Consider the following 18432-nt stretch of genomic DNA (forward strand, 5'->3'; position numbering starts at 1 on the left):
CTTTAACTTTCTTTACGCCTTCTAATGTTCTCCCAGTCACGCTTCAGCGCCTGTAGAAATCCAACCCAAATGAAGTCCCAATCTGGTCACCAAATCCTCTCCTAATCCAGATGCAATCCGCCTCCCCTTCCCACTCTCCTTCTTCCCTTAAGGCTCTCTAACCCTCGTTACACATCCATCGATCGACAGACCAGCTCTGGAATTTTATAATTGTTAATTTGGCCCCAGAGAAGCGTTTACGGGCCTGAGCGTGTAATCCCCAGCAGGGAAATGAGAGGAGAGTTGATGAGCGGGCTGGATACCACCATCCCACTCTCCCCTGCTTCCCATTCCCCTGACCAGATAGGATTTACCGGGGATTACACCTGCAACACTTCTGCCAGATGATGAGAACGAATTCGCTGTAATCGCTGTGGGCAGGAGTATATCGAGGTCATGTTGCCGCCATACATGTCTACCTCAATGTTTAGTCTCCAGGCAGAAGTGTGGTGATAAAAAGTATGGCTGAGAGAGAGAGAGAGAGCTGAAGAGGGCGTGCTAAAAACGTTTGGACATATGGAAAGCATGAGTAAGGAGAGGTTGACAAAGGGGGTGTATCAGCTAGGAGTGGAGTGCACAAGGAGAAAGGGGAGACCAAATTGGAGATGGGATGGAGTGAAAAAGATTTTGGGTGATCGGGGCCTGAACATGCAGGAGGGTGAAAGGCGTGTACGGGATAGACTGAACTGGAACGATGTGGTATACAGGGGGCAACGTTCTGTCGGGGTCACGTTAGGATTCCCTTTGGGTGTACTGTTTGCGCAGGCATTCCATTAAATTTGACATATACTGTCGGTACGTCGATGATATATTTGTGTGCATAAACAGCGAAAACAGACCAGAACTGTTAAGAATGAAGATGCAAGGGGTATCAGGCCTCCAATTCACCGTGATGAGAAATATTTATCTACGTTTCCCCTTCCTTGACGTGTGTAAACAACAGGGGAAAGACGATTTCTAACTGACGTGTAAAGAAAACTGACGGACGCAGGGCAGTATCTAACCTCTGAGGGAGAGTGTATCGCTAGCTACAAGGATAGCGTGACACGTGCATACATCAACAGAGCATTGCAACCATGCTCCTCGTGTCCTCTCCCGGACCGGGAAGTACTGAGGATACGTCAGGTCTTGGTCAACAGCAAGTACTTGAACAGTAACTTCGATGCCTATAAGTTTTGGAAGCTGTCCATATACGTGATCGAGCCCCATTAATGAGCACTGAATCCTCTAACATGCTGGCCACAATCCCACTATTGGATGGTCGACCGAATCGACGTCGAGCAGAAGACCCCTCAACCCCATCAACGTCATCCGCAGCACCGAACTCAGAAGATGTGAGAGGATTAAGCTAAGGAGTGAAGTCAGCACCTGACCACGGGTCGCTCTGACATTTGGAACCTGCATCTGACCTGTGATGAATACCATCGGGACTAGTTTATAGTTCTAGCCCCACCTTCCTACGATAAAGATTGTAAATCTAGTTATTTGTATACTCCAATTTCACCTGAAGATGCCTAATGCACAGGCGAAACGTTGTGTACCTTAAGAAATTAATTATGGAGAGATATGGAGCAGTTGCCTTCACCCGTCTTCCTGAAATAAGGAAAGCTCTAAGATAGAAAATCTGGCGAGAAAACTGTACAAGAAGAATGCTGTGAATTTTAGCAAGCATCCGGGATACTCTCATAGAGAGAGAGAGAGAGAGAGAGAGAGAGAGAGAGAGAGAGAGAGAGAGAGAGAGAGAGAGAGAGAGAGAGAGAGTGCCTTGGAGAGGGGTGTTTTATCACTTACGTATATCTATGAATTAGCTAAAAAATCTTGCGTCACTTTTCCTCAAAGCTTCACAGCATTGGGATTTTTTCTCTAAGTTCCTCCGTTGTCCATAGGGTGTGGTGATAATCATGGCGTGGCATTATCGGCCAAGCATTATAAAGCATGGTGAGACTGCCTCCTATCTCAGTATTTGTCGAGCAGTGGAGTGAACGAAATCATCTCTCTCACTTATCCTGAAGACAAGAAAGGTTGGTATATCTTTGATGGTTTGTAGATTTATTTTTATCTATTTATTTATTTATTTATTTATTTATTTTGCTTTGTCGCTGTCTCCCGCGTTTGCGAGGTAGCGCAAGGAAACAGACGAAAGAAATGGCCCAACTCACCCCCATTCACAATGTATACACACACACACGTCCACACACGCAAATATACATACCTATACATCTCAATGTACACATATATATACATACACAGACACATACATATATACCCATATACACAATTCACACTGTCTGCCCCCATTCACTCCCATCGCCACCTCGCCACACATGGAATACCATCTCCCTCCCCCCTCATGTGTGCGAGGTAGCACTAGGAAAAGACAACAAAGGCCCCATTCGTTCACACTCAGTCTCTAGCTGCCACGCAATAATGCCGAAACCACAGCTCCCTTTCCACCTCCAGGCCCCACACAACTTTCCATGGTTTACCCCAGACGCTTCACATGGCCTGTAGTTACGTATACATATATATTTTTCGAAAATGTGTATGTATTCTTTTTCTGTGCATGCGAGCTCAGTGCAAATTTTCTTGTAATCTGTTGTAAAAAGTCTGTTTCTACCGGGAAATTGTTGCACTAACGTTAATCTTGCTGTTTTCTTGGAAATACCCTAATCCTACCATGGCCGGCGTGAGGGTGAGTTGCTGAGTCGGTACGCCGTCCCTGTGTATCGCATCATCGGTTCCATAAAAGTTAGATTAGATGCGCAAGGTCAGCACTCGAATGTTTTTCATTCGTTATCTTGTAGTTGACTGGTAACTCTTACCAATATTCCGATATGCATTTAAATCTTATTCTGGATATATTTTCTAAACTTCTTTATCAAATGCATACTTGCGTATGGAGAACAATTTAACACCACAAACATCACTTCACAAGTCATTCATCTCAGTCTCACCTCATGAAGAACGGTACATAAAAATGTCTTCTGCTTTAGTTCCCCCGCATTGCAGAAGCCTCGCGTGTTAAGTGTTACGGTTATTTATTGAGAAGTGTTTGTAAATGTTCTAAGATCACTTCAATTTTGGATGCATCACTTCAGCTTCAGTTTCCAGTGATTCATGCAATCTATGAAGTTTATTTCACATCTGAGATTCTACCTAGGTGCTAGGGAAAGACTTATTAGTCCACAACACTAGTTAATTGTAAGTGGTTTATATTATATTGGTGTTGGTCAGATGTCCATGTGGTGCGGCCGACTACTGAGAGCAGCTGGGCGAGGCGTGCAGGCGTCGTGGTCACGGGCGGCCAGCAACGACGTCGCCACCTTCAGGGACATAAACACCATGAAGTTTTGCAACGGACAGAAGGTGACCAACGTCTCACGACCTCACCTTGTCCTTACATTTAATGTGGCCTCTGCCGTGCGACGGTGCCGCCTATCTCCTCTTGCATCCAGGATTTCAACCCTCTTTCCCTAGTCCCCTCCCAACCCTACTTTCCCTCACCTTAAGCACTAAACCTCGCCATCCACCGTGATCTTCCCCCAATCCCTCTCACCCCCTGTGCAGAACAGTGTGCAATATAAACGTATTTCACAAATGCAGAAGCATTAACCTAATACGCATGTACTGACATCAACAGTATACCCTGTACTGACATCAACAGTATACCCTGTCAGAATAGCCTATCATATCAGAGACATGGCGAAATTCCGAAAAGAAATATATACATATATATAGTACAAGATCCGTTTGGTTATGGATAAACAAACCATGCTGTGGCGTAAAATGAAATGCTGCGTCTAACCTAGTTAGGACTCAAAGCGACATCCTGCTTCAGACATGAAAGTAGTTCCTAACAATAAGACAAATCTTACCCAAACGTTATTCTACATCTCAGGGGTGATTTGCCTGAGAGCTGCGGTAATTTTGTTCTGGTCAACATTGTCCTTGGAATATTGTGCATTCACACTGTTCTTCACAAAGCCCCACAGAAAGAAATTAGGCGGCGTTAATCAGGTGGATCTGGAGGCCAAGCGAGACCGTTGGCCTGATCCACCGTGACTTGTGAACAGCCACCTCTTTCAAAACACAGAAATTCATGTTCAGCTCTATGCACCTACAATCGTCAATCGTGCGATGTGGGTACAATGTCCCGTCAATGATGTGGTAGCAAGTCGTGTGTGACACCCACCTCCTGAGACAATCTCCTCGGGCTCTTCCTGCTGTTTCTCGTCATTGTAGCACCAGCAGTTGTTTCCACCTCAGGCAAAGGCTTACGACCAACTGCATGTGGCGTTGCGGTTCCCCCCCCCCCCCCCCCGTTTCTTTAAATATGTCAACATGGAGTCGTGTTTAGGAGCTTTTAAAACACCGTAAACACGCCGCAACTCGCTTTGCATCAGTCACATACAAACTCCCTAATTTATGACCGCACACGCAACGGATGAGCACTGTATCTCTTCCTGCTACATTCTCATTTCATCCATGCCAGATCACCCGTATTATCTTAAAAGATAGACTCCATGAATTAGATGGTGGTGTTCCAGGCCTAATGCTGTTAAAAAAATGGATGTCGATGCAACTCCTTCCTCATTTCTCCCTTCCCCTTTGTCCTGAAAATAACTCAGAATTTAATCCATCACGCCACTCAGTCCAGCTTTGTTCCGACCTTGGTCCAGTTGCCTACTCCCATGCCTTCGTCCATCCTCCTAAAACTCTGGCAAGCTCTCCTCACCGTGGTCCATCAACCACAAATTACCCATCTTGATAACCACAAGGTTATCGTTCATCGTACTAGTTCATTCTATATGATTGTAGTCCACTCTCCCACCTGATTATAGATTCTAACAGAATATCTAACAAATTTATAAGTCTCCGATCGAAGAAGGCTAACCATAACGTTTTCTGTAATTGTTTGTATTTTTTTTTATTTCTACTTTTTCTCCTTATCAATCAAAACTTTTCATATGAACTACTGCTGACTGAGACTACATTATATAATTGCTGACTGGTAACCTTATATCAGTGCTGACACATACTACCTGACACTAATGCTGATGGTAATACCTGTTGTTAATGATGACTGGTACTAACAGATACTGCAAATGACTGGTAATATCTGGCACTACTACTGACTGGTAATATCCGTTATGCTGCTGACTGGTACTACATGGTACTTGTACTGACTAGTACCACCTGGAGCCGCTGGTACTATCTGTTACTGCTGCTGACTGGCACTGATAATACTGCTCACTAATCCTATTTTGTAAGGCTACTCAGTGACACTATATGAAGGCACGGCTTACTTGCAGAATTTCTGGCTGGTATCACTTAATAATACAGCTAAGTAGCACTACTTAACATTACTGCTCAGTACTACTATTTGATAGTGCTGCTCGCGACTGATGCTTGATAGAACCACTCTACCACTGTTTAATAGGACTACTCTACCCCAAACTGATAGAAATATGTATTAGCACTACTGCTCACTAGCATTTGAAAGGAATACTCACTGGCGTTACTTGACAGTAATGCTGACTGGTACTGTATGATAGCACCACTCTTTGACTACATGTTAGTACTACACACTAGCACTACATGATAGTACTGTTCACTGGCACTATTTGATAGTACTTCTGGCTGGAAATATTTAATACTACTACTAACTAGCACTACTTGTTAGTACTGTTCACTGGCATATTTGATAATACTTTTGGCTGGGAATATTTAATAATACTGCTAACTGGCACTACTAGATAGTACTGCTCACTGGCACTACATGACAGTAGTCTACTGGTACTACTTGATAATACTGCTTACTGACACTACTTGACAGTACTGCTCACTGGCACTACATGACAGTAGTCTACTGGTACTACTTGATAATACTGCTTACTGACACTACTTGACAGTACTGCTCACTGGCACTTCATGACAGCAATGCACACTGGAACAATTTTATAGCACTTCTGGCTGGCACTACTTGATAATATTGGTCACTAGCACTACATGATAGTACTTCTGGCTGGCACTGCTTGATAACAGTGCTTAGTTGCACTACATAATAATGATGTTCATTGTACACTAATTAATCTTGAGGAGTTGGTTGTGCACCACAGATGCCAACAGGTCTGTTCACAGCTGGGGAGGTGGAGGGCCGCATCACCAAGCTAAGAGAGACAATGGAGCACGAGGGCATCGCTGCCTGCCTCTTCACATCCTTCCATAACATCAACTACTATTCTGGTAAATTCTAAATACAGACCCTCCCTTGTTCTTACTTTGCACCACTTGGGTTGCATAAATTGCATATTGTGGTTCATAGAGAAATGGGATGATGTGTTGCATCAAACATCTTTTGGTTTGTACAGAAATGTGGGAATCTGTTGCATCAACCATATCTTCTGGGTCACATATCACATACATCATAAAGAGGTTTCAGGAAAGTGTTCTTAACGCTACCTTGCTAATACAGGAAATGGTGACTACACATGAAAAAATATATCTATAAATACACACACAAGATTTTTCAAATTTTACATGTTCTAGTATACATACTTACTCTCCTATCCAAGGAACATCCATGGAACTCCCACAGCATTCAGGAATCTTGCTATATCTAGTGGGCAAGACCATAGGTCAAGAAGTATGGTGAAATGTATGTGTCTGTGTGGGGCGAGTGACATAAAATTGTGGAGTGTCTTCAGTATGGAATTTGCATCTTGGGCTTAAGGAGTCTTGTGATGAGCTGAATTGGTGACTGTAATGCTAGAGAGATGTATAGTGTACTCAGATGCTAACAGTCTTATTGCATCATTAGGGGGCTTCGTCTACTGTGCCTTCAACAGGCCTTATTGTCTCATAGTGACCCCAGAGAAGCATGTCATTGTCTCATCTCTCGTTGATGGTGGCCAGCCATGGAGACGCTCACCCCACGTAAGTAATTGCCTTGTGAATTCTATGGAAGTAAGTAGGAAGGAATATATATTTGGGTAAGTAGAGCACATCTTTATTCATCAGACAGAAAAAGTCATTTCATGCACCATTAAGATTTCCCTATTATTTTGTATCAGGAGGGAAACATTGCTTTTACCCACTTTTTTTTTTTCATATCTTTCATCCAAAAATCAGTGCCTAATCCTAGTCAAGTGTAGATATATTTGTTTAGACCCATTAGAGTCAGGTTGGCTTGAGAATTTGATGGTGTTTGAAGAAGCAGCTGTTGAGGATAAAATGATGATGACTTTCTCTGGGTGTGGAGTGAAGCTGTGATTGATGAGTGTGAAGTGAAAATGAGTTTGTCGAGGATTTAATGCAGGTAGCTGATATGGATAGAGTAAATCTAAGGTTATCTAGAATATAGTGAAAATGCATTTATTGAGGGTGAAGAAGATTTCTTAAGGATTAAGTGAATTCAGGTTTATCCAGACTCTAGTAAAGATAAGCTTGGTGGTGTCTCCCTTCATAGTTAAAAGGATGAGAGTTCACAGGAAGACAAACATAAGATAAAGAAGCATTTGTTGAGGGAGATGATTTCTTTAAGATTTGTGTGGTTAGGCTTATCAAGACTGAAGTAAAGAGAAGCTTGGTGGTGTCTCTCTTCACAGGAGTTCACAGGAACACAAACTAAATTCCTCATGACTGATTGAGTTGCAAGTTGTCTTTCAAGTCTGAACAGGATTGTTTGGCCTCCTTGGTTTATCATATATCATTAGGGGTAATGCACAAACTACCAAGCACTATTAACAAAATGTGATATCTAAAAAGAAATCAGTACCTTTAAAAATTTAATGATTTCTCTCATCAGACAGATTGGGTATTTATGTTTTAGGGTTTGTATATTTCTATACAAGGCAAGGCAGCAGGTTTGGATGGTATTGCAGTGGAATTTATTAAGAAAGGGGGTGACTGTATTGTTGACTGGTTGGTAAGGTTATTTAATGTATGTATGACTCATGGTGAGGTGCCTGAGGATTGGCGGAATGCGTGCATAGTGCCATTGTACAAAGGCAAAGGGGATAAGAGTGAGTGCTCAAATTACAGAGGTATAAGTTTGTTGAGTATTCCTGGTAAATTATATGGGAGGGTATTGATTGAGAGGGTGAAGGCATGTACAGAGCATCAGATTGGGGAAGAGCAGTGCGGTTTCAGAAGTGGTAGAGGATGTGTGGATCAGGTGTTTGCTTTGAAGAATGTATGTGAGAAATACTTAGAAAAGCAAATGGATTTGTATGTAGCATTTATGGATCTGGAGAAGGCATATGATAGAGTTGATAGAGATGCTCTGTGGAAGGTATTAAGAATATATGGTGTGGGAGGCAAGTTGTTAGAAGCAGTGAAAAGTTTTTATCGAGGATGTAAGGCATGTGTACGTGTAGGAAGAGAGGAAAGTGATTGGTTCTCAGTGAATGTAGGTTTGCGGCAGGGGTGTGTGATGTCTCCATGGTTGTTTAATTTGTTTATGGATGGGGTTGTAAAGGAGGTAAATGCAAGAGTCCTGGAAAGAGGGGCAAGTATGAAGTCTGTTGGGGATGAGAGAGCTTGGGAAGTGAGTCAATTGTTGTTCGCTGATGATACAGCGCTGGTGGCTGATTCATGTGAGAAACTGCAGAAGCTGGTGACTGAGTTTGGTAAAGTGTGTGGAAGAAGAAAGTTGAGAGTAAATGTGAATAAGAGCAAGGTTATTAGGTACAGTAGGGGTGAGGGTCAAGTCAATTGGGAGGTGAGTTTGAATGGAGAAAAACTGGAGGAAGTGAAGTGTTTTAGATATCTGGGAGTGGACCTGTCAGCGGATGGAACCATGGAAGCGGAAGTGGATCATAGGGTGGGGGAGGGGGCGAAAATTTTGGGAGCCTTGAAAAATGTGTGGAAGTCGAGAACATTATCTCGGAAAGCTAAAATGGGTATGTTTGAGGGAATAGTGGTTCCAACAATGCTGTATGGTTGCGAGGCGTGGGCTATGGATAGAGATGTGCGCAGGAGGATGGATGTGCTGGAAATGAGATGTTTAAGGACAATGTGTGGTGTGAGGTGGTTTGATCGAGTAAGTAACGTAAGGGTAAGAGAGATGTGTGGAAATAAAAAGAGCGTGGTTGAGAGAGCAGAAGAGGGTGTTTTGAAATGGTTTGGGCACATGGAGAGAATGAGTGAGGAGAGATTGACCAAGAGGATATATGTGTCGGAGGTGGAGGGAACGAGGAGAAGAGGGAGACCAAATTGGAGGTGGAAAGATGGAGTGAAAAAGATTTTGTGTGATCGGGGCCTGAACATGCAGGAGGGTGAAAGGAGGGCAAGGAATAGAGTGAATTGGAGTCATGTGGTATACAGGGGTTGACGTGCTGTCAGTGGATTGAAGCAAGGCATGTGAAGCGTCTGGGGTAAACCATGGAAAGCTGTGTAGGTATGTATATTTGTGTGTGTGGACGTGTGTATGTACATGTGTATGGGGGGGGGGGGGGTTGGGCCATTTCTTTCGTCTGTTTCCTTGCGCTACCTCGCAAACGCGGGAGACAGCGACAAAGTATAAAAAAAAAAAAAAAAAAAAAAAAAAAAAATATTTCTATGCATATGAGGAAGGATCTTTTCAGTCTTAACTTCTCATTTTTATTGTACGGCTTCTCATTGTTTTATGTTTGCCAGTACTATTTTCATTTACCTTATTTTAGTGAATGCTGTGTTGATTGCTTTGCAGCTTGAAATATATCTCCTCATTGCATTACTGAATTTCTTCCTGTTCATCTTCCTGTCAGACCTTCTTGTTTTGGATTGGATTCTCCAGCTTCAAAGAAAAGGTGTACGTTAACATCATCATAGTAACCCAATAAAAATTTACAGATTGTTTTCATACCTTCCCTCATCGTTCATCCTTCTAATATGGGTAGGTCTAGGGCTTCCCTAGACTATTCATAATCCATACCATCCTTGCTACATTCCTGTGACCCTTCCTGAGCAAGTCACTGTTTTCTCTTGGGGTAGATCAGATTGTTAAAGCAAATGTGAGTTAGGACCTGCTTGGAGTATGTATTATTCTGAAGATATTTTTGTCTGTTTATTCATTTTTGGCAATTTTGATATGACCACCTATAGCTTACCATTCTCATGATCTTCACAACACTATTTTCCAAAGATGATTTCAGAACTCTGAGGTTCCTTTCACTTTATCATTCTTGAAGACAGTTTTCCCAAAATATTTTGCAAGCACTATTTCTGACAATTGTTTTATTCCTAATACCACTGTTTCACTCCAGGCCAGATAAGCTTTCTGTAAAATATCCTTTTTGTTTGTATGGCAAGACTGTCCACAGTTCAACTTCTCTTAGGCTGCAATATACCAAAGACCTTATTACTCTACCCTTCTTTCACACATAACATCATTCTGTGTGAAATCTGATATGCAGTTAAAGTGATACTTAACAAACTAAACGTGATGAGTCTGTGGCAACAGGACAACATCGTGTACACAGACTGGAAGTGTGACAACTACTTCCTGGCAGTGGTGGAGGAGCTGGGTGAGGTTCGGGGATCCCTGGGAGTCGAGTACAATCACATGAACCTGGATATAAACCGCTCTTTGCGTCAGCACCTGCCCCACAGGAATACTTTAGTTGACATTGGCCAACCCACTACGAGGATGCGAATGATCAAGAGTAAGGAGGAGATTGCTGTCATTAAGGTACATTAGCAAGCAAACCCATATTCATTTTCCATATAATCAATCTCTTTTGCTTTCCTTCTTGACTACATATTCCCATGTAGGAAATGCTACACCAAATGAGGTAATAGGTACCTATGATTTTAGGACTGTCATTGGGAAATGAATGGGCTACACACGATACCTCCTTGACTCATGCTGGACATTTCATAACCCAAGCATTTTGAAAATCTGTCATTGTGCAGGTTACAGGGGAAAATCATAAGAGAACTTGTGTGAGTGGGTGTCTTTTTCATGCAACTTCACTTGGTTAGCAAGTGGTATTCCCATCATCTCTTCCAGCATCTCTTTCTTCTTAGTCCTATTGTATGTTTTAATGTGTTTACATTTCTCGAAAATTACCATGAAATCATTTGTGAGTTTTCATGAATTTTGTAATATTAATACAATACAGAAGTGCATTGTATCAGTATAACTGTTGGTTAATTAAGGTTCTTATTAACTCACTGTAACATTTTTCCCATTCTTTCCCCTGTTAACTGCAACTTTCCTTGTCATCTGTGACAATTCTCCAACCAAGCCTAACATGAACAAATGAAGGCACCAGAAACAAATGTGCATAACTATAAAAAAAAATGGAAATTTTAACTACACTTGGAAACCAAAGTGTTGTGAAAGACATTATTCAATCGATATAATGTTGGTAGGTCAACTGTGCAAGAAAGTCCTAATGTTTGGGACAAAATGAAATACTAAATGATAGAGATCACTTTTTTATGAAAAAGTGATTCAGGAATCCACAATCCAAACTCCAGAATACTACTCAAACCCAGCACCCTTACACACCAATCAATCTAGCTCTAAGAGGTATTACATAAACTAGATGTTTTCTTGTTTTACTTGACTATGGCCAAATGCAAACATGAGTATTAAAATGGATTGTGACTGCAGAGCAGGAGAGAAGAGCAGTTGTTTGCACAAGGCTTACGACCATTTTCTGAAATTGCCATGGGTACCAAATACATTTTGAGTACATGATGCACACCATTTGGTTCAGAGTGGAGTAATGATAAACAGCTGATGTTTTCTTTTTAATCTGAGTTGTGGCGTCTTTGTGTAATTTCTGTGGTTTATCTTCAGTAACTAATCTAGCATATTTTCAACTCCCTAGAACAGCATGGCTACAGCAGAGGTGGGTGGATGGGCATGCACTGAGGTGCTGGGTGAGGGTGTGCCAGAGTATGAGGTCGCCCTAGCTGGTACCCAGGCTATGGTTAGGAACATTGCCAAGATTTACCCCAACTCTGATCTCATGGACAGTAAGTAGTTGAGGAGCTGTCCCCAGTGGTTCAAGCAACTACAATGATGGCCATAAGGCATGTGGGCAATGGGTGTTGGATACAGGTGGTTGGGTGCTACAGTATTTTGTTACAGTGCTAGAATGTTATATGTTGGATACTTAAGCATTTGGTAGTGAATTTCACAAGGAGAGTTGCTTGCAAAGGTCTTCTTTGAAGCAAGGATGCCCAAGGTGAGGTCTTTGTATGCTTTGATGCATAGCACTTCAGTGGTGGATGTGGTGTGTTACAGTCTTGAGTGCTGGAAACTGGTTATAGGTTGTTCAGGTGCAAGAAATTGTAGTACTGTCTGGTCATGAACATAAACCTGGATTTGGAAGCCTGAATTTAAACAAATACACAGCAATAATGGTGGTAGCTTTAGTTGAAACACTAATGTAGCTCCGTTGTTTGCAGGTTGGGTGTGGTTTCAGTCTGGAATTAACACAGATGGCAGCCACAACCCTGTCACTTCCCGCAAGATACAGAAGGGAGACAATCTGTCCCTCAACTGTTTTTCCACACCCCAGGGGTGAGTGCCTAGACCTCTTAGCTCATGCCGTAAGGGTGCCCTTCCACTACTACAAAGGTATGTGGATACAAAGACAAAGCAGAAATACAGACAGAGAGACACACTATCAATACCAAGTGCAGAGGCAGAAAGTTTGTTCATTCATCACTAAAGCAGCATGCAGTAGATGAGGAAAGTCTGAATAATAAACAGAGGGTGAATACATCCTTAAGCATTACTATTGTAATGGAAATAACTAAAAACAAGAAATATCACTTGAAAAGTTATACCGATGATTTAAACAACTTTAAACAATTTAAACATTCATGCATTTTTTCATCACCACAAGATGATGGCTCAGTGATCTCCCAACAACTGCTGCAAGCCAGTAACATTAACCCTCATTCTGTATCACCTCTACCAGCAGTACCATACACCCATCACCAAACAGCACTATTCCATCAAATCTTTCAACTGAACTTAATGGCATCATCTCCACTGCCCATCACTGTAATCTATAAAAGACAACAAAGAGCATTAGACACATAGCAACCACTTAAACAGTAATTAAAAAAATTAATTACAACCCCAAACTCCCCCTCCAGCAAACACATCCATCAAACGGCAGCACATAATACCTTCCAAAAGAAACCCTACTACTCCACAAAACCCCATAGACAAACTAAATATTCTGCAACGGAAACACAAAGAGATATTAAACCAACTCTGAGAACACATCCACTTAGTCCCCATCCAAGGAACCAGAGTCACATCCAATATGTGATGTGAGGTGGTTTGATCGAGTAAGTAATGAAAGGGTTAAAGAGATGTGTGAAAATAAGAATAGTGTGGCTGACAGAAGAGAAGAGGGTGTGTTGAAATGGTTTGGACATACGGAGGGAATGAGTTAAGAAACATTGACAAAGAGGATATATGTGTCAGAGGTGGAGGGAACAGAAGTAGGAGACCAAACTGGAGGTGGAAGGATGGAGTGAAAAAGATTTTGAGTGATCAGGGCCTGAACATGCAGGAAGGTGAGAGGCGTGCAAGGAATACAGGGAATTAGGATGATGTGGGATACTGGGGTCGACGTGCTGTCAATGGACTGGCCCAGGGCATGTGAAACATCTAGGGTAAACCATGGAATGGTCTGTGGGGCCTGGATGTGGATAGGGAGCTGAGGTTTCGGTGCATTACACATGACAGCTAGGGAGTGATCATAAATGAATGTGGCTCATTTTGTCTGTTTTCCTGATGCTACCTCACTGACACAGGGGATGGTGATGCTGTTTCCTGTGGGGCAAGGTAGCATTGGAAATGGATGAAGGCAAACAATTATGAATATGTACATGTGTATATATGTATATGTCCATGTGTATGTATATGTGTATATGTTGATACATGAATGTACATGCATGTGTGTGTATGTATATATGTGTGCATATGAGTGGATGGGTCTTTCTTCATCTGTTTCTTGGCACTACCTCGCTGAGGCAGGAAATGCAATGACATATCATACTAATAAGAATAAATATATATGAAATATTCTGCCCTAATGTTACTGGACTGTACCTGCTTGTAGTTACACTGCAAGCGAAAAGTTACTTTTGGCAAGATTGAATCATTTTCAGTTGTTGAAAAGGACTACAGTCTCATCACAAAATTTCTTCCATGTAAGTCCACTCCTTTCCTTGCTTCTGACTGCAGTGTAGCCTGAGAGCTGTAGGAGCCCCATAGAATGCATTCTTGGGTTATGTATAGTAATTGTATAATACACTCTGAATTTCATCCATGAAGGTACAATGTATCGCTAGAGAGGACCTGTTTCCTCGATCATTGCAGTGATGCCCACCTGAAGGTATGGGAAGCAAATGTGTCTGTTCATAAAAAGGGATTGCAGCTTATCCAGCCTGGTGCTAAGTGCTCTGAGATTGCCCACGAACTTAGTGATATGTACGCCCAGTTAGGTCTTCTCAAGTATCAGATGACTGGATGTGGGCACTCCCTTGATGTTCTCTGCCATCGCTATGGACTTGAGGCAGGTGAGTTGTAAGTCACAGAATGCCTTAAGTAGTAGTACTAGCTATTGCCTTGATCTATCAAACTCCTAACTTATACACTTATCTATCAAATGTTGTATGCAGCTGAAGATTTGTATGAAACAGTATGTCACTTTGTTTGCAAGTATTCTAACCTGTTTTACTGTAAACTAATAGTATATACATGTTAACTGTCCCTGCACAATTAATTTGCTGCTCTGAACAAAATTGCAGAAGAACTGCATCCTCCTTAGCTCCAACTTTTAACTATATTTACAGTGATACCAAATATATTCTCCACCACATCTGTAATACTTCCATCTTGGTTCAATTACCCTAACTCATAAATAACATTTTCAAAAGTGATTAATTTGTTGTAACTCAATCATGTTTACAATTCTTTCCTAAGTGGCAAACCATGTTAAGTGCATTAACTTTGTGTTTCAAATCAAATTTGAGACTAACTCTCCCCTGCTGCTGTGTTAATCTGAACTAAATCAATTGAAATAGTACTGTATCCTGCTTGTCTCCAATCTTTAACTCTATACAAAATGACCCAATTAATATTCTCCACCACATATGTAATATTTCCATGTCATTTCTATTTATCCCTTTATATTTTTGATGCCAGTTTCCTCTGGGAACTCCCATCAAGAGGTGACTCATTATCATAATGAAAGTTGCCACTTAACTCTCTCCTTACATGCCTCCCTTAAATATACCATTTCAGGCATTCTTCCACTATTTCTTTGCCTCCAGTACTTTTTCACTCCATTTCCCCATGCTACAGGTGGCCTTCCTATAACTGCACTATCATACAGTCCCCTTATAAACTCCCCATCTTGCATTCTTTCCACCCTAAACCACCTCAAAGTATTACATTTCATCCACTCTACCATTCCACAAATCATTCTCTTTGCATTCTCTGCCATACCAAATCTCTCATACACCCCCTCATTACTTTCTTCATTACAGCTTGTCATACCAAACGCTCCTCTTGAATAGCTCATTTCACCCCCTGGAGTCTTAAAACAGAGGTCACGTACATGTTCTGGCTGCATAGGTCAGGGTCATGAGGACTATGCTGTCCCTTAGTCCTTTCTTCACTTCCAAACTTACATCTCTACTCTTCATTATTCGATTAAAGAACCCAATGACTTTTCTACCCTGTACTGCACTCTCCCTTACCTCTCTTTCCATATCAACAAACTTACTCACGATGGCTCAAAAATATTTTAATTTTCTCACCTCTTCCAGTCTTTCTCCCCCACTTTCCTCTTTCACTCTGCAGGACTTTTCAAAAGTCTGTACATTCACTCTGTTTCTTTGCAAACATCATCATTTTACTTTTACTTGCATCTGTTTTCAAATGCCTGTGCTTACAAACAATAAAACACTCTTAAAACCTTCAACAACTCTTCTTTACTCTCAAAAAACAACATAGTATCATCAAAGGATTGTCACTAGCTACCAAACTCACCACTATACTCCATCTCTGCATACCTTTTCCCTTGTTCTGTATATTTATCTTATCATTCCATCCCCATATATGTTAAAAAAAGCTAGGGTGACATCACACAGCCCTGACTCAAAGCCACAAGTATACTGAAACTGTTGCTCAACTCTCCATCCATTACATATGCATTTGCTACTCTATACGAGGATGTCACACCATCTAAAAGTTGTCATCCATCCCACATACCCTTAACACATCCCATAAAGTATTCTACTTGACTCTGTCATATGCTTTCTCCAGATCCGAAGATCTTTATAAAGCTTCTTACCTTTCACTACATATCTACTGACAATCATTCTCACCAAAAATTCTGATCCACACATCCCCTACCTTTCCTAAAAGCCCTATGCTCTACATTTGTTCTGCATTCAGTCATTCCCACCACTCTATCAATCAACACTCTTGCATACACTTTTCCTGATATAGTTACCAAATTTATTCCCCTATATTTGCTCCATACATCCTTAGCATCTTCTCTTTTGAATAGCTTTAACCCAATCCTCAGGCATAACCTTCTGTTTCTATGCTAAAGTACTTAAGCACTCTATCACACTTTCTCCTACAGACTTCAACATTTTAGCCATAATCCCATCCATTCCAGGTGCCTTTCCTATCTTCAACCTCATCATTCCCATTTTTACTTCCAGCACTTGTATCCATTTCCTTCTAGCTTCCATCCCCGTGTATGTAACAGCTGCTGCCTCACTTTCTCCCACATCCATCATTTTTCACAATACTCTTTCATTCTTCCTTTCCTTTCCTCCTTTTCATTTAGCTCCCTTTCCTTGCTTCTCACATTAACGTATTCAGTCTCACAACCACCTCTTTCCTTTTCCACTTCCTTCCAGTACAGTTTTATATTTTCCCTAGACTTTTCACAAACCTTCTTTCAGTCATTTAATCTAAACTAATCCATACATAAAATATCTTGAAACTGATTCATTTGCTGGACCTCAATCAACTTCGTAAGAAAATCTTTCCTGTTATGGACAACCACATTACATGCATTAACTAACACACAGACCAAATTTGAATGTAAATCTGGTTTATACATTGCACATTCCCATCTTCCTGTTTAGTGCCTATACTCTGCTTAGTTTCTTTAAGATCTTCAGATAATATTCATGGAAGGTCAGGGACCTTGTTCAGGAAGTAACACCAAGCCCCTTAAGTACAGTGCCACAGCAGGTACTTGTTGCTGCTTAGTTTATCATTACAATCTAAAATTAAACAACCTAGTATTAGAAGACTTCTAAGTTACTTAGATTAAAAAAAAACAGTCATATCCACTACTGTGTAACACTATCACAAAACTTCTAAGTCAGACAAAAGTGATTTTTACCCTTCACCTCTACTCTAAGCAGGTCTGGCATTGCATGAAGACAGTGACACAGTGCTAGAACCTGGCATGGTGGTGTCCATGAAGCCCATGATAACCATTCCAGAGGGACAACCTGGAGCAGGCGGCTACAGGGAGCATAGCATTCTCATCATCAATGATGACAACACTGTAGAAAACATCACTAGCTTTCCCTTTGGACCAGAGCATAATATCATCAAGAAATAACCAAACATAGATTGCGAAGTTCAATGGACAGAGAAAGCACTATTTTCCCAGTGACAAGATGTACAGGAAGTGTGATACTTTGTTTACAGACCAATCTGAGTCTTCAATGAAAATGAATATTTTCTTGATGGGATTTGCTGTGTTAAGGGAATGTTATACCATTCATGCATCATTTTGGATTTTGGATTAGCAACTATGAACACAATATATGGGACAGACAAGCAAAAGTACACTTTCAAAATAATCTTGGAAGAGTCTGATTTTAATGTTACCTTCTTTAATTAATACAAATAGTGCACTTATCCTCCATTCTTTCACAGCATTGACTTGGCTGCACCATTGCAGAATCTTCATAGTAAGTGGCCCCCAGCCACGTGAAGTGTTTTCTTTAATGCCTAGCAGTAGTTTATGATTCATGGATCTGATGGATTCTACCATCCCAAAACTATAGACAAACTGACCTATATTTTCATAACAAAACTTGAGATAAATCAACATATATTTTCATTTATATGTTGTTGCAGTAATATGTGAATTATCTTTATTTGTCCTGATAAATACTAATCATTCCATGAACAACAAATGATTCCTTATTGTTACCTGATACCATTACTGAAGTATCTTTTAAAAAAAAGCCTCCCGTCATGGACAAAAGTCAACATCAACATTGAGGATGTATGATTGAATGCAGGGAGTGGAGCAATTATTGGCCAAAGTTAGCTTTGGTTCATAGTCATTTGCTTCTGTTCATTCCATGAGCATTAGAAATTCT

General features: G+C 41.1%; 1 protein-coding gene across 4 annotated transcripts; it reads left to right on the forward strand.

Annotated features, from left to right (window-relative positions):
• Positions 1-1901: 1901 nt before the first annotated feature.
• LOC139765940 (creatinase-like) lies at positions 1902-17906 on the forward strand. Of its 4 annotated transcripts, none has more exons than XM_071693931.1 (9): positions 1910-2060; positions 3274-3405; positions 6159-6285; positions 6860-6975; positions 10484-10711; positions 11862-12009; positions 12445-12559; positions 14336-14580; positions 17455-17906. In XM_071693931.1, the coding sequence occupies exons 2-9, from the start codon at positions 3274-3276 to the stop codon at positions 17658-17660; spliced, it is 1317 nt and encodes a 438-aa protein (XP_071550032.1). In that variant the 5' UTR covers positions 1910-2060; the 3' UTR covers positions 17661-17906. The 4 variants fall into 4 exon arrangements, with proteins under 4 accessions (XP_071550036.1, XP_071550032.1, XP_071550034.1 ...); XM_071693933.1 differs by having other exon boundaries at positions 17458-17906; XM_071693934.1 differs by having other exon boundaries at positions 14381-14580.
• The last annotated feature ends 526 nt before the right edge of the window (positions 17907-18432 follow it).

Source organism: Panulirus ornatus, chromosome 56, assembly GCF_036320965.1.
Source record: "Panulirus ornatus isolate Po-2019 chromosome 56, ASM3632096v1, whole genome shotgun sequence".
NCBI lineage: Eukaryota > Metazoa > Arthropoda > Malacostraca > Decapoda > Palinuridae > Panulirus > Panulirus ornatus.